Below are 16,534 nucleotides of genomic sequence, written 5' to 3' on the forward strand. Positions count from 1 at the left end.
CATCCATACCTACCTACCTACCTACCTACTACCTACCTACCTACCTACCATCCATCCATCCATCCATCCATCCATCTACCTACCTATTCATCCATCCATCCATCCATCCATCCATCCATCCATCCATCTACCTACCATCCATCCATCCATCCATCCATCCATCCATCCATCCATCCATCCATCCATCCATCATTCCATCCATCCATCCATAAATTCACCTACCTACACATCCATCCACCCCACCCATCCACCGATCTACCCATCCTTCCTATCTATCCATTTACCTATCCATCCATCCATCCATCCATCCATCCATCCATCCATCCATCCATCCATCCATCCATCCATCCATCTATCCATCCATCTATCAACCCACCCATCCATTCATCTACTGTACCTACCTATTAATTTACCCACCTACCTATCCATTTTTCCAGTCACTAATTATTCATCCATCCATCCTCCATCTATCTACCTATCCATCCACCCATCTAATGCCATAATAAAAAAACAAAATTGTTCATCACATTTTAAAAGGAATTGATGAGGAAATGTTAAAGGTATGTGAAAGGAAAAAAAAAGATGTAAAAAGTAGTGAATGCATAGATATTTAATCCTGTTGCTATGAAAGCCCTAAAATAAATCTGGGAAACAGATGGTTAGAGTGGCATTAACTAGCTATAAGGAATTACTCATCATTGGCACATTTAATCAGCAGCTGATATGATGACCTTTTGTTTATTTCTCATTATTCCCCATTAGTGGAATAACAGACTAGCTCAGGATTTTTAAATAAATAATACAATTCAATTACAGTCTAAACGATCACTATGCAACATCAGATCATGGCATGTTACACCATGTTATTTGTTATTCTGGACCTCATGCAAGTTCACAAATTATACTTGAAATACACCATCCCTCATCACAACCATTTCCAAAATGAACCCAATTAACAAAACATGGTTAAAGGTTCAGGTTCGAAAAGGAAGCAGGGTTTTCCAGTCACACATCTAATATTAAACAAGAAAACAAATTGAATGAATATGAAAACATTTTGATGTCTGAAAGTGGTCCACACACATTTGTTTCAACCCTGGCAACGTTTTTCACACACCACACTATCCCTCAATTCAACTGCAAATGCATTCTATTGAAGGCTTTATAATGGTAAGGCACCAGTCAAACCCTGTATCTGTTTGGGAATTAAACTCATTTTTATTCCGATCAACTAAACAAGAAAAGTTGCCATGTTAAAATAAAAAGTCTCTGGACCCCTGCTGTCATCATTGATGCAAATTTTTTACAATTAGTCTTTCATTATTCACTGTTACTCTACAGTACATGGGGAGTTCAATTTAAACCGGGACTTTTGGGTTTAAAAATAAAAACAAATAATAAGGTGCGGAAACGGCATTTATTTTTCGACACTCCGCTGCTACATTTATACACTCATCCCAGCGTTTAACTAATGCCTAGAAAGAAGCCATGTTAGCATCTATTTAATACCTGTAAAATTGAACACTCCTCGTATTTCATTCAATAATTATTCAATTTAAACGCCACATAAGTTCACCGAAAAATTTTACTTCTTATCCAGGCAAAACATCATCCAATCAGAAACTTCCTATGTTTATTAATGAAGCCAAATGACTTAATGGTTGTGACCACCACTTGCCCCATTACCGTTTGTTATTAGCATCTCAGAGCTACTCAAGCAGTACAAGAATCTACTAAATACGTCCATTTTCTAAAAGCTACAGCTTGGCTGTCAGTGTTTCAGGAGATTAGATGTGAGTAATGAGCGTATGCATGTATGCACTTGCAGAAATCGGCCCGTGCATCATTAAAAAAAAGGGCAAAAGCAGTTCCAAATATTTGTTAAAAGTGGTGATTTGTGCTGACTCACTAAAAGGCTCGAAGGGAGGTTTTTAATGTTATATAATTGCTGCCAGAATGGTGATATTTCAGAAAAACAAGGCAGCAATGACTGATCAAGACACAAGATTTCTATACATAATTACAGCTGCAACTTAAGAAATTCTTGCGATATTATAAAGAACGTTTAGTGGATTGAGTTACGAGTGATAAGCATGATGCTAGGAGTAGAGTAGCATGCGACTTGGGAAACCAATAGCACGGCCATACACAAGCAAACTGTTATCTCCAGTAGATTTCCTCTTCTCTTGGGGAGTCAGTGAACCTTATATTGAAGGCATGATGCTTCAGGGTGCTGGGAGTTGTTCGGATATTATTATTTTACCATTGGGATCCTATAATCATACTTATGCAATTCTGCTTTAAACTTTGGAAAGTGTTTGGTTGCACATGAGAACTTAAAAAAAAAATAATAAATCTCCCCCCCAATTATTAACTCTATTAACAATTGACATTGTTTCAAAGCAGCTTTACAGAGATAAAACGGTAATTAAAGAACGCATACGCTCGTTCCATGTAATTGTAATTTCGTCCCTAATAAACGAGCCAGAGGCAACTGTGAGAAAGAAAAACTTAGAAATGGCGTGAGAGGAACCAAACTCTAAAGGGAACCCATCCTCGATGGTGGCCATGATTTGGTCATCTGTACGGAAATTTTTTTAATCCTAAAAAGATTCCTATAATCCCAGACTAAAATCTTTGATCACATGTTCACCGACAGACAATGAACCGCCTGAATGCCGAAATTCTGGCAGTGTTAGAGGATTTCAGACTTTCCTGCAGTGTGTCTTCTCCTACTATACATCGACACTTAAACTAAGACCCGAGAGGAGCCTAATGTCGCAATTAGCACGACAACTTCAACCCACCTGAGGAAAAAAATTCCGAAAACATGTCGGGTAGACAGCAAGAAGAGAAACTTCTTCAGTTATGGAGGGCAAAGGAGTGTTTGTAGGACGTACAGCCTTAATGACATCTGAGATTCTTGTTATATTGTACAGAATTGTGGATTCTAGCGTTGGTCTATGCTGAGGAACTAACGTATGAGTGGTACTTACTTAATGATATTGAAGGTATAACCAGCTCAATCTTAAGCATGCTTCAGCTCTTTATATTGAATTTATTCTCTTCTGGTAAGAGAGGATTCAGATTTTTTTTTATTTTTAGAATTACTGGTTTGAGTCTTACCTTGCCTCTCTGTCCTTTTGGCTTGCACATTAGGGATCGAACTTTATATCTGGTTTATTCTCCAGCCGCACTTTCAATATGATTTGAACGAATCAATTTAAAATGATTGGAATGAAATTGAAGTCTAGAGCGAATTGGACAACAAGTAGTTGCATTACATCGTTATACCTTACTCAGGCATTGTGCACTAAAACTACACTTCATTTACTGCTAGCTGGAGGGAAACTCAAAATAATAAGATGTAATTATCTGTAAAATGAGGTATCCGCAGTTGATGTTAGGCATTTTTCACCATGTGTGATCTGGGGGTAAAAAAAAAAAAGTTAGGCGACTAAAAGCAAAGGGAAGTTGGAAGGAAGCCCGGAGGTGTTGCTGAATAAAAGAGGCACCATGAGGGAGATACGATAAAGAGACCCCCCCTCCCCCTATCTATGCCTGCAGATGAACGATAAGGGAATGCCAAGAGCGAACACGCACACAATCTTTATTGCTGCCACCAGTTTTTAATCGCATTTTACGCCCTGTTTCGCATCTTCAATATAAGGTTAGTCTCCATTTCTGTCCTTCGGGTTTGTCCACCCAGCTTTACAAGTCCAATGTAAAAGCAACAGACCACCACTTAACTAGTAAATTTTTTTGTACTTTATATTAAAAGCCAAGTTGCTACCACTGCCCTCTGCCTTAAGCAAAGATTCCACAACAGAACAAAAGAAAAAAGAAAATAAATAAATAAATAAATAAATAAATAAATAAATAAATAAGTCGGTGAAGCGAAGCATGTTTAATTTTTATTTCTTTTTTTTTAAAGATCACACAAGCCGCACGCTGATCGCTCAAACGTCATCATCGGAGCGTTTCGGAATAACCGTCGCTACACTATTGGCAAAAATCATCCATTCATCCTAGCCTCAGGTGTGCCTTCTTCCATTCTTTGCTTTTTACGCTCCATGAATTATAGGTAGAAAATCGGTTGAAGGCTTGAAGCGGCGTTCAATAAATTCTATGAATTTAAATGAAACAGTCAGTGTAAGTTCTCCTTCATATTCCTCAGCCGTACTCGAACAACTTCTCGCGGAGCAATGCTCAGAGTAATTAGACAGTGACACAATTTTTGTTGATTCGCCTCTGCACATTGGATTTGAAACGAAGCACTCGCAGGAATTCGTCTCGCACGGGATTTAAAAACGAAACAATGACAAATAGGTTACAGGGAAGAATGCCAGCTTTGATTTGCGAGTATACCCTCGTCGACTGAGGTGAAGCGTAAAGAAATTGCAGCCGTTTTAATGCATTGTCCCATGCTTTATAGGAATACGAGCAATTGGACGAATTAACTTGCATCTAAGCGTTATCAAAGAGGCCAGAATGCTTCCAGAAGGCTCTCCTCTGTGATTAATGTTTGTGCTTACTAGGACATTGGTTTGGTAACAGGCTTTGACGGGACAAGCACATTCCACATGTAAGTCCTGAACATCTCTATAGCTGCATTGGTAAAATGTTTTCTTTCGTTGTTCTTGTAAATGGTGAAACATCGCCAATGGAGCTTAAGATCCCAACATTCTGTACACTTTGTTTTGCCATGGTTTCTCCTTCTCTTCCTAAGGTACTGTCTTCAAGTATCCTGGCTAAGATCTAGATCTACAGCCTTTTCCCAGAAACACTGGACACAAGGCAGGAACAGACTGTGGATAGGATGCCAGTATAATGAATTAATAGAATCATAGGATCTAATATCTGTGCTTTCCATTTATTATGGTGTTCATGCTTCTCAACAATGTTGGCTTTTACAACTATATATTTACATTACATTTTAATGATTATTGTGCAATCTACAATTGTAAGGAAAAAAATAATATTTAAGCATCATCTCAAGCCTCTAGAAAAAGTTTTGGCTCCTACTGCACCTATTATTGCTGTTATGTCAGTTTCCAGAATCAGGACTTTTAGCAATCACTTGTGTCTTTTTCAATGCCTTACTTTTATTTAATAAATGGCTATGGGGAATTTCTGGAGACAAAAAATCACATACTGTATGCCAAGATGAAAATTTAGACCATTTACCAAAGTATAAGAATTTGAGATAAATTCAATATATTATTTTTTTTATTAAAAAAATAATAAAATCTGTGTTTGTTCAGATTTTCATACGTTTCCAGCCTGTAGCATATCTCTCAAACTTTCTGTACACTAAAGAATATGCCATGTTTTCTCCTTCTCTTCCTAAGAAACATTAGATCTGTCTTCTAGAACTGCTTGACTGGTCCTAATATCGTTTAGGGTAAAGAGGTAGGTACTGTATATATGAAGACTCTTTCTGTTTAGACACCCAGGTGGTAGAATGAAATTCATTTAGATGTCCGGAGTCACTACCTTTCCCAAACGACGGGTGAAGAAACACATAAAACACTTAAACTAGTGCTTATTTTTCCCTGTTTATGTATTTTTAAAAAGCGCCATAATTCCTCTCAACAGGGTTTTAGGGTGATGGTATCCCAAGTCTGCAACCTATTGAACCTGTGTTGATGTATTCGTTGATAAAGACTTTAAAGCACATTTGGTTTAAAGTCATTCTGTCATTGGTTTGTTGCCTGACTGCTTTCACCTGTTCCCTGTTTGAGTATTTTAACCATATGTCCTGCCCCTCTTTCAGCCAGCATGTCCACTCAATGTCTCTCGCCAAAGACTGAGCTGAAGCCCATCTTGCTCCTGCTATCCCCGAAGAAGCCACTGTTCCACCTCCTGCCATCGTGCAACCTTCTGCCATTGCAGATAACCCAGTCACACCATTTCCTGCTGTCACCATTAGAGGCATTGCTCTGCCTCCTGTTGTCGAGTGGACATTTTACCACCCATCTGTGGGGTGTAGTTCTACTTGCCCAGCTTTAAGGCTTGCTTTCAGTTAACTTCTATTTTTTGGTGTCAAAGTTCCACAAATCCCAAGGGGAGGAAATGATCTATAGCCTTATTTGTTAGCAATTACATACGTTTCTATGATAACCACGATTTAATATTTTTGTAACCCAACAGCATTCATATGGTTTTCCTGAAATCAATCAATCAATCAATCTGTCTATCTATCTATCTATCTATCTATCTATCTATCTATCTATCTATCTATCTATCTATCTATCTATCTATCTATCTATCTATCTATTTTTTTAATATATTATATATATATATATATATATATATATATATATATATATATATATATATATATATATGCTGCTATGTTTGTAAGCACTATTAAGAAAAAGCTGTGGTCATTTTGTGTAAAAAAAAAAAATAATAATTCAAGCATGACAAGCATCATCAGCAAAAGTTTTGGCACCTACTGCTCTTATTGCTGTTTTTCCACAACTTTGCTAATGAGTCCTGATTCTGGAAACAGACATAACAGCTATCACTTGTCTTACTCTTATTTAAGAAATAGCAAGAGGGAATTTCTACGGGGAAAAAAAGCACATTCATACTATGTAGAGCATTTATCATGCTATAGATTTAGAGAGGAATTAACTATGATTTTCTTTTTGAAAGAAAATCAGAATAATTTGTTCAGATTGAACCAGATCATGTTGAACCAGCCTGTAGTAAACATTTTAAACGAGGCACCACAAAAAATAAATATAAAAATAATGCCCTAGCATTTATAGAGCCATGATTAATGATACATTAACATACATCTGGCTAATAAAATGGACAGCCACTGAGCAATTATTCATCATCCACCATCTGTTCAAATCCCAATATCAAGCAATTTGATGTAAATATTCTCTAATTAAGGCTGGCAGTCTCCTTTCAAATACAGTTCAGCATAACATCACAAAGCTTTTGGTGACTGCACGAAGTAAGAGTTTCTCCAACATTTGTGAATCCTCATATAGTATCCTGTACACTATGCTATAGGATACTGCGGCTGGCAAGTAATCAAAGCATAATTGAGTTTACTGAACAAAAAGGACCCGAGAACATCGTCTATGAGCTTATTATCTGGATCTGTTCGGCTTTCATGGAATATGGATAACAGCATACGTGCTCCTCACTGCACAACTCACTACAATGCTCCCATTTTGGAATCGAGGCTATTAAGTACACATCTGAAAAATCACAGCAATTATTCGGAGTGTGAAATTGATCTAACTTCCACAGTCGATATCACTTCTTCATTCATTTGAGAAGAGCACTGGACACAGGACTGGATTTATAAAGATCGTTAATTTTTGGTACAATGAGCTGTGAAATCACAAAATGACCAACTTTTTATAATTGGTGTATTTAAAATGCAATTAAATTCCATAGTAAACATCAATTCTGACCATAGCGATAAGCACGTCAAAATGTACCAAACTCTCACCTATTTCAGGTGCAACAGCCTCCAGAGTTTGAGTTTCAGGGGCGGCACACACAAAACACCCACAATAAATGAATAGAACTGAATAGAATGTAAAAACTACCCACTGCTACAATACATTTTGACAGAAACCATGGCCCTTTAGACAGCTGCTGTAGTTAAAATATTGAACTTAAGGCACTGGCATTTGGATCTGAATATTGTGAGTTCAAATCTCAGCCACACCAAGCTGCCACTCTTGGGCCCCTGAGCAAGGCCCTTAACCCCATAACTGCTCAGTATGAATAAGATAAATGTAAGTGACTCTGGATAAAAGCTCTACAGTATGTTATTTATGCAGCACCAGGGTCCAGAAGAAACGCTGTTTCATATCACTGTGTACTGCGTCAGCTAAATATGGTTGAAATGACAAATGCTCCTTGACTGGACTTGAGGCGGTTGCCAAATAAAATCAATTTAATGTAATGCAATGTTCTTCAAAAATGTGGCAAATTGCTAAACAGGTCATGGAAATATTTTATTTTGACAGTTTTTCTCAGTTGCTTCGGAGCGTTTCTCAGATCAGAAATGAAATTCTCTAAACTTCTTGTTCAACCTCCACATCATTTATACAGTGCTCATCATAAATACATTTCTTGTTGCTATGATCAAATTGTGAATAATTTTGTACATCATTTAACCGATTGTGTACAAGTGTCTGCTGTTTCTACATTTTCAGTTGTTTATGTTCATGTTGATCAAAATATATTTTACTGGTTTCACCTGAATAGTTCAAAACATCTCAGCATCAGTCACATTGCATACGTTGAATGTAAAATGGTTAAACCAGTTGTCATCATCTGTCATCTAACATTTCTATTAAACCTTTTTGTGTACATGTGTTGAATTGATGAATTGTGCAGATGAATCTTGAATGTCACTAATGAAGGCGAGTGAACGACATCAGATCAACCAATAATCAACCAGTTCTCTAAAACAGGTCAAAGGTGAATCTTCAATTGGAGAGTGAATACACACGGTGCAAACAATGAATTATAAATTCTGAAAATGGACGAACAACTAAGAAACCAACGAACACTTGTATAGTACAGTAAAAGTGTGAATCCTGTCTGGTCTCTTGCAATCAATATAAATCTGCATTTTCAGTCACTGTGATCCAAACCATAGTTTATATCAAGAAATCCTGAAGCAGCATCATACTGAAACACGACTAAACATTTTGGTGATTTTGGACTTTTCATTCTGATGGCAATGTGATGTTCACTGACACAAATATTTACTTTTAAAAGATGAACTAAGGATTTTGAGAAAAGTTCAGGCCTTTGCAAGAAATCCAATGTGCTGTTTGTACAAATTGTTTTGAGAAATGCACTTTACCGGTTTGCAAATATTAAGGATGATTCAAGAAATGCTCCATGTAATGCTGTGTGCGGAGAAAACTAATTGTGTGTATAACACAATGTGGGCCTGAGATGATATATGACGTCATGAAAGGTTAAGCTGTCCGAGCGATCCTTTTGGTCATTTTGATAAAACAAAAAAAAAACAAAAAAAAAAAGCTAAAATAAATTAAATAAAACTCCTTTGGGGATACAGTTACATTAAGATGCCGTCTCCTCCAGTCTGATGTTGAAATATTTTGTTTTGCAATTTAAAATGACCAATTTATTTAACTGCATTATATTAATGCTTAATATAAATAATATTTCTTTAATATTGGTTATATGATTTGAGCAATTAATAACAATGTTTTATGAAAAAGTTTTATGATGGACCCCTCACTACTCTGAAATATAATCCTATAAGAACAGACTTGTCTAGAACAGAGGCACCCAAACCTCTTTGGGCTGTAAATCAAACTTTATTGATGGTCGTTGGTGAAAAAGTAAATGTTGCATGAAAGTAAATGCTTTTTTTCCTTTCGTATGTGTGCCACTGCCTTAATTTCTTCAACTATCTGCATGTTGAGCACCACAAAGCATGCTGTACCTGCACCTTGATGAAACACATGTATACCAGATAAAAAAGATCAAGTTCATATCATCTACATTTCATTAAAAATTTTGTAGCTTAAAAAAAAAAAAAAAAAACAACAACACCAAAGTGTCATAAAATGTTCAATTAAAAATGACAAGTTGAGTCAATGGCATTTCCCCCCTTTTTACCAAGTCTCATAAATAACATGGCAAGCAGAAAGTCAACATGGGCCAACTTTGGGCATTTCTGGCCTTAAAACAGATTTGAACCTAAAGCAGACTGAGCTCCTTACCGTCATCAGTGTCAGGCAGGATGGTGATCCTCGTGGTGGAGAACTCCTGGCCCAGACGGCCTCCCATTGGCATGCTGAGGGTGACATTAAAGCTTTCCTCATGCTCATACAACGAGTCGTCGATCACCACCACACGACATGCCTTCTCAATTTCATCCTGGTCGAAGCGCAGGATGCTGACGTGTTCTTCTGGGCGTGAGATATAGTCTGAATAGGACAGCACTGTGGTGGGGATGGTGCCAGTGGCTGTGCCTGGAACGTATAAGAAGTACAGATTCGGTTAAAAGAGCACTGAGAATCATCATTTTACATGCTAACAAAGATAGTGAGCTCAGGATGAGGTAGAGTATGGGAAAATATTAACAGGAGAAGTCAAGATAACTGAATATGTGGCACTTCGTAAAAATGAAATGCATAAACTGAAAGTACAGTAACGTAAACCCCAGACTGTTCCTTTCACATGTGTTACATTAACACTATCAATAAGGACCACTATATTTCACATTCACCTATACAGTACAGACCAAAAGTTTGGACACACCTGCTCATTCAATGAGTTTTCTTTATTTTCATGACTATGAAAATTGTAGATTCACACTGAAGGCATCAAAAATATGAATTAACACATGTGGAATTATAAACTTTCTTTCGGCTTCTCCCGTTAGGGGTCGCCACAGCGGATCCTCCGCACGTTTTGATTTGGCACATGTTTTACGCTGGATGCCCTTCCTAACGCAATCCTCCCCAATTTATCCGGGCTTGGGACCGGCACTGAGAGTGGCTGGGGATGGTTTGAGAGTGGCTGGGGATGGTTTCATGTGGAATTATATACATAACAAAAAAGTGAACTAAAAATATGTCATAGTGTAGGTTCTTCAAAGTAGGCATCAAGAGAATGCCAAGAGTGTGCAAAGCAGTAATCAAAGCAAAAGGTGGCTACTTTGAAGAACCTACAATATGACATATTTTCAGTTGTTTCACAATTTTGTGTTATGTATATAATTCCATATATAATTCCACATGTGTTAATTCATAGTTTTGATGCCTTCAGTTTGACTCTACAATTTTCACAGTCATGAAAATAAAGAAAACTCTTTGAATGAGAAGGTGTGTCCAAACTTTTGGTCTGTACTGTACATATATATAGTGGAATTGCTTGTTCGGATTTTTTTTTGTTTAGTGGACTTGATTGTTCACATTTTTTTCAAATGCCATAACCTTATAACCTTCTACTTTTTGTTCCTTCACAACAGTGTCTGCACATTTTTCACTGCCATAGCCTTGGAACCATTTACTTGTACTTTTCAACAATGTCCACACATCTCTGCACTGCTATAGCCTTTATATTGACTCACTGTACATATGCCACATTTATTTGCTCATGTCAATTTGCACAATTGCTACTTTTGCACCTCTGGTAGACGCTAAACTGCATTTTGTTGCTGTGTACCTGCACTATGCAATGACAACAGACAGACAGTCTGTTTGTGTGTGTGTGTCTGTCTGTGTGTGTGTCTGTGTGTGTCTGTCTGTGTGTGTGTCTGTCTGTCTGTCTGTCTGTCTGTATGTGTGTCTGTCTGTCTGTGTGTCTGTCTGTATGTGTGTGTGGGTGTGTGTGTGTGTGTGTCTGTCTGTCTGTGTGTCTGTCTGTATGTGTGTCTGTCTGTCTGTGTGTGTCTGTCTGTGTGTGTGTGTGTGTGTGTGTGTGTCTGTCTGTGGTCTTTAAACCTTGGGTGCCTCATTTACATTATTTGCACTGCTTCACTTTACAAACCCTGCACAAACCTTACAGTAAATATCATTTATTTATTTTATTATTTTTCTAGTTTTAAATTTTTATTTTTTATTTTTATTTTTTTAGCACCAGCACACCATGACAAATTCCTTGTTTATGCAACCCATGACACTTCCCGATAAACATGATTCTGACTTGCAATAAAAATACTAACAAGTCTTAACTAATCATTTTGGTTAAACTACAGTAAGTACACTTTATTGCGATTTGCTTTCGAAGGAAAATGAGGAAAAGGACATGAGCTTGACTATAAGTCTGGAAAGTGAAAAAAGAGCGTTACATGAAGAAATAAATCAAATATCTTGCTTGGAAATGTTGCATATCATAGCTACACCTGAAACTGTTACTAATACAAGTCCTAAAACTTTACTAGAAGTACATTTCTAGATCCAGATCTGAGAAACAGAAAACCTTTAAGATCATAGGCACTGAATTATTCGAATAAGAAGATGGATGGATAAATAAGGAATAGATAAAAACGAAGTTCTGTGTGTAAATACAAGCAATTAATGTTTCCTAATACAAATGTAAGGAGAGTTATCAATGTTAAATAGAGCTGTGTGTCTTTTCCCACCTTGCTGTGTATAACAGATGACCATCAGCTCCTGAGTGACGTCTCCAGAGCGGCGAACAGGAATCAGAAACTCACCGACATCTTCCTCAATAGAGTACGTCGCTGAAGGGATAAAAACTGTGGACTCTAAAGAAATTAAAAAAAATAAATTAATAAAATACAAATCAAAATAAAATAAATAAATCACAATGTTACAGTTCAAATGCAGGTGAAGCCAGTACCTTGCGAACACAACAGTGTCATTCCGCAGTATCTAATGTTTAACAGCACTGTGAAAATGCTGAACTTTCTTTAAACGTAAGATGTTAAAAACTTTTTGGACATGATGCAATGTGCAGCGGATCATGGAAGAGAAATCGATATGTTCCTGGAGGAACAAGACCACGAAATAGTCAGAAAATACCTCAAATCTGATGTTAATCTTTTTGAACACATTGTTAAGCAGCGGAGAACTGAACTGAGAGGGGAAATAAGGTCGAAAGTGGGATTTTCGAGCCCTTGCCGGCATTTCATGAACCAGGGCCAGTGAGAATGTCAGAGCATTTTTATGCTAATGTGCCCTCCGCTGCCTGCTTTTGTGTGTTTGTAACCTTTGCTTCAGTGGTACACTTGTAGCATAAATATTTTTTAGCTTTCCTCAGACTTGTGACCTTCAAAAACAGTAAACTGGTGTGTAGAGCTGAATATACAATGTCAACATGTAGATTTCTAGGATTATGGCTTTAAAAAAATTGATGGATAATAATAATCATTTTAAACACTACAACTTGTGCTAACTGCTTTTGGTGTGTGATCGATATAAAAGCCCTGAATTGTAGTATTTTTCATTAAAAAAAAATTATTAAATAAATAAACCCACCAACCCATCCAACTTTTCTTTCACCCAGCCAATTAAACATCCATCCACCCACCCATCCACACATTCACCTACTCCCCTATCAATCCACAAACCCACCCATTCAACAAAAACAATCTATTCATTTACCCATTCATCAACTCCCAAATCCATCCATCCTTTCACCAACCCACCCCATTTTCCCACCCATTCATGGACCCATCCACTCATTTACCCACCAAACCACTGCTAAAATAAACAAGTATATAAAATGTTAAAAAATCCAGGAAATGCATTTCAAAATATTCATCACCAGCTCAGATTTCCTGTTATGCATTCCAGCTTCCAAGCATCCTATGAATTCCGCTTCAAACACTTAATGATCAGAATGGATAAAGTCCAACACCAGTATATAAATGTCTAACACCAGTATTGATGAAAACCAAAGTCAATTTTTGAACGTAAGGGCTGACTGACACGGGTGTTTCCTAAATCTAAAATTATAATAACAGGATTTGCTGAAAATGTTCCTCCTTCAATTCAATCCTTTTCCCCCTACGCTAATCTGATCATTTTCCAAAAGAACCGAATAAGCAGAAAACCTGTTCTCTCCACGAGATGAGAAACGTTCCTTTATCATCTCAATTAATCGGACTTAAAAACGCTGATTTCCCCCAAAAACATCACTCACTACCATGACTTTAAACAAGCCTCTTGAAGATCTTGCTGATCTTTTAAAACCACACAAACCGCTACATACATTCTATGCATGGCAGCCATTCTCATTATATATGTAGTTAAAAAATATTCTTCACAAGGAAATTTCTAGAATTTTATATGATGGTTATCCCCAAAAGTTAAAGCGAGAATCTGTGATTTAAAGATTTCACTCTCGCTACAGCGCAGCAGCATGACGGACAATTTCACGGCCGCTATCTAACTGAACTGATAAGATTATGGCCTTCCGTTTCATCACCGTGGCATTTGCTGTAACTAATAATGTCAAATGTACAAGCTGGACATCTAGTGTGCATCACATATTCAGCAAGGGTTTTCCTACTGCGCTTGTTAAACTGCCTTCTTTTTCAACATTATGTTTGCAAGCAGGCACCATAGACAACGCTGAAAAGTAATATGCAACATGTCAGTGTTGTTTCGGTAAAAAATATTTATGGTTTTTCTTCGCCCACTAGCTAGCTCGCTAGTCACATGACAGCTACCAGAGCTAAGCTAAGGTCGCTAATGCATGTAGTCTCTCTAAGAGTCAAGAGTCTCTAAGACTCTCTAAGTCAAGTCAAAATGTTTTTTATTGTCATTTCTACTATACACAATCCGATCCAACAGACGAACTCTCCTGTAGCTCAGACTGCTGAAGAAGTTAATGCTGTTAATGTTTGACTGGTCAGAACTGTTTTAGCAGCAAAGGGGAACCAACACAATAATAGGCAGGTCATTATAATGCTATGCCTGATTGGTGGTAATAAAGTTGGTGTACTTATAGATGTAGAAATGAAAGAAAAGAAGATAAGGTGGTGCTCCAAAAAAATATTAGCACTGTTAAGACTTTTCATGGAGCACTTAAAAACGAAATCAAGTATCTGAGTCAGTTTATTCATAACTGAACTTTTTCTGATGCTTATGACCAGTGCCGGATATATCCATATTAAATACACTGAATGGTGTTATAAAGAGTGAATATGATTCAAAACACAGGCCTAGTAAGGTCAAGGTAAACAGAAAGTCCTTACTCAGTTTGGGAAGCTGTGTTTTGCCATTTATTTGCACTAAGAATGGTTTTGTATTTTTTCCATATTAAAGTTCAATTCTAAAGAGTAAAGTTATTAACCCTGAAATATAAAAAGCTCAAACAGGCCTCTTCAGCTTCAGCTGCTTCTTCTATTTTAGGATGAAATTATTCAGAGAGCAATATAGTTCTGAATCAGACAAAAACTCATTATAAAGACACTGATGAGGTTTTACAAAATGTCAACGTAGCTTCACAATGAAAGGCTAAATATAATTACAGGCTCAGGTCTGCTGTCAAACACATTCCTAAACTGGAGATAATGATCTAAAATCAAGTTTGAAATTATTTAGAAAACTCACCATCTTCAGGGTCGATTATCTCCACTGTAGCTGTCTGGGGGAACTCAAGTGCCCCCATAACCGGCTCCGACAGAACGATCTGGAAGGTTTCCGATTGCTCGTACAGGTGGTCACCGAGGAGCCGTACTTTCCAGGTGGCAGAGGTCTGGCCTGGGTTGAACTGAACCTGTTTCTGGGCTTTGCCACGAAAATCTTTGTCCTGCTCAGCAGTGCCATCTTTGGTTCCAATGCCTTGAGAGTGGAGAAGGTTCATACAGTAAGAATTAGGGATGATAAGATTGGCATAAAAGTTGCATGGCATGAAAAAAGTGCGCATCTAATACAAGTTGGCATTTATATCACGATGCATAATTTCGGTAAAAACGATTAAAATACAAACAGAAAATAGGATTTCGTCATTTGCATTTGACTTCATATTTTTTTCACCAAAATACTTGTATTTTTTTTTGTAGTGTCAAAATACTGTAAAATACTTTGTCTATATGATGACATCATAAAAATGCAGCCTCTGATTGCTGCCTACTTAGTATTTTACCCAGACTTGGGATCAGAACTAAAAAATTTTCCATCTGGAAGAAGGTGGTGAAGGTAAGAAGCATCTGCTGTCGGCTTTCCAGTAGGTGTCCAATGATTGATAATTTAAAATATGATTGCCGAATATTCTACCCTAATTGAAGTAGCTGTTTAGTAGAATCATGAATTTGGACCACCATTGCATGAACAACTACCTGACACAATATATTATGTAAAATATTAACAATCAAATGATTAATAATAAACTAGTTGTTATGAACACAGGTGGCATTAGTCGTCTTCTTATGAGTGACTTGTTTGTCATTGAGTCAGTGTTTCTGATGCAAAGTTGCTCTTCTTTACCAAACACCCAGTAACTAAATTAATATACAATTATGAGTCATTCACAAACTGTTCAACATAAAACTGTTGGTTACTTTAAAAATAACCTTTAACTGGAAAATCACAGGGAAATATACGTGAATATTTGTTCTGTTATCTGGTTGATTTGGTCAGAATTATTGTGTGAATAAGCCTGAGAAAAGATGTTGCTATGAAACATCGTTCACTTAATCAGCTGAATTGGTGTGCAACGGTGAAGGAACAGATCTAATAGGCCAAGATTTGCGAAGAAAGCTCTTGCTCCTTTAGACAAAGTTTACTTTGAGACATGGTGTGGCTGCTGTATTTTGTAGTTTATTTTGATACACTTGAAGTTAAAGATATTTTTTGATGCATCTTTGCCCAACCCTGCATATATGTAAGGAGTAAAAATTATGGGTATTAATGATGTAACGTAGTATAACTTAAAATAAGATCTGGAGAACAGAGCCTTGCGATTTGGAATCGCAAGAAGAAACACTCTGCGCGGGAGTTGTGAGAGTGGAGAGAGAGATGAGATGCACTGTTTAATCTGCTGTGGCTAATATAAGAGTTTCACCTCCTGATGCTCAATAAATTAAGTG

The 16,534-nt window shown here is 37.1% G+C and overlaps 1 protein-coding gene across 1 annotated transcript in view; it reads right to left on the reverse strand.

Moving 5' to 3' along the window:
* frem2b (FRAS1 related extracellular matrix 2b) overlaps positions 1-16,534 on the reverse strand; it is a 135,098-nt gene that overhangs the window by 53,952 nt on the left and 64,612 nt on the right. The window contains 3 exon segments of the mRNA XM_046862953.1: positions 9,747-9,998; positions 12,116-12,241; positions 15,057-15,287. Coding sequence (XP_046718909.1) covers positions 9,747-9,998; positions 12,116-12,241; positions 15,057-15,287 — 609 coding nt within the window.

This window comes from Silurus meridionalis, chromosome 12 (genome assembly GCF_014805685.1).
Source record: "Silurus meridionalis isolate SWU-2019-XX chromosome 12, ASM1480568v1, whole genome shotgun sequence".
Classification (NCBI taxonomy): domain Eukaryota; kingdom Metazoa; phylum Chordata; class Actinopteri; order Siluriformes; family Siluridae; genus Silurus; species Silurus meridionalis.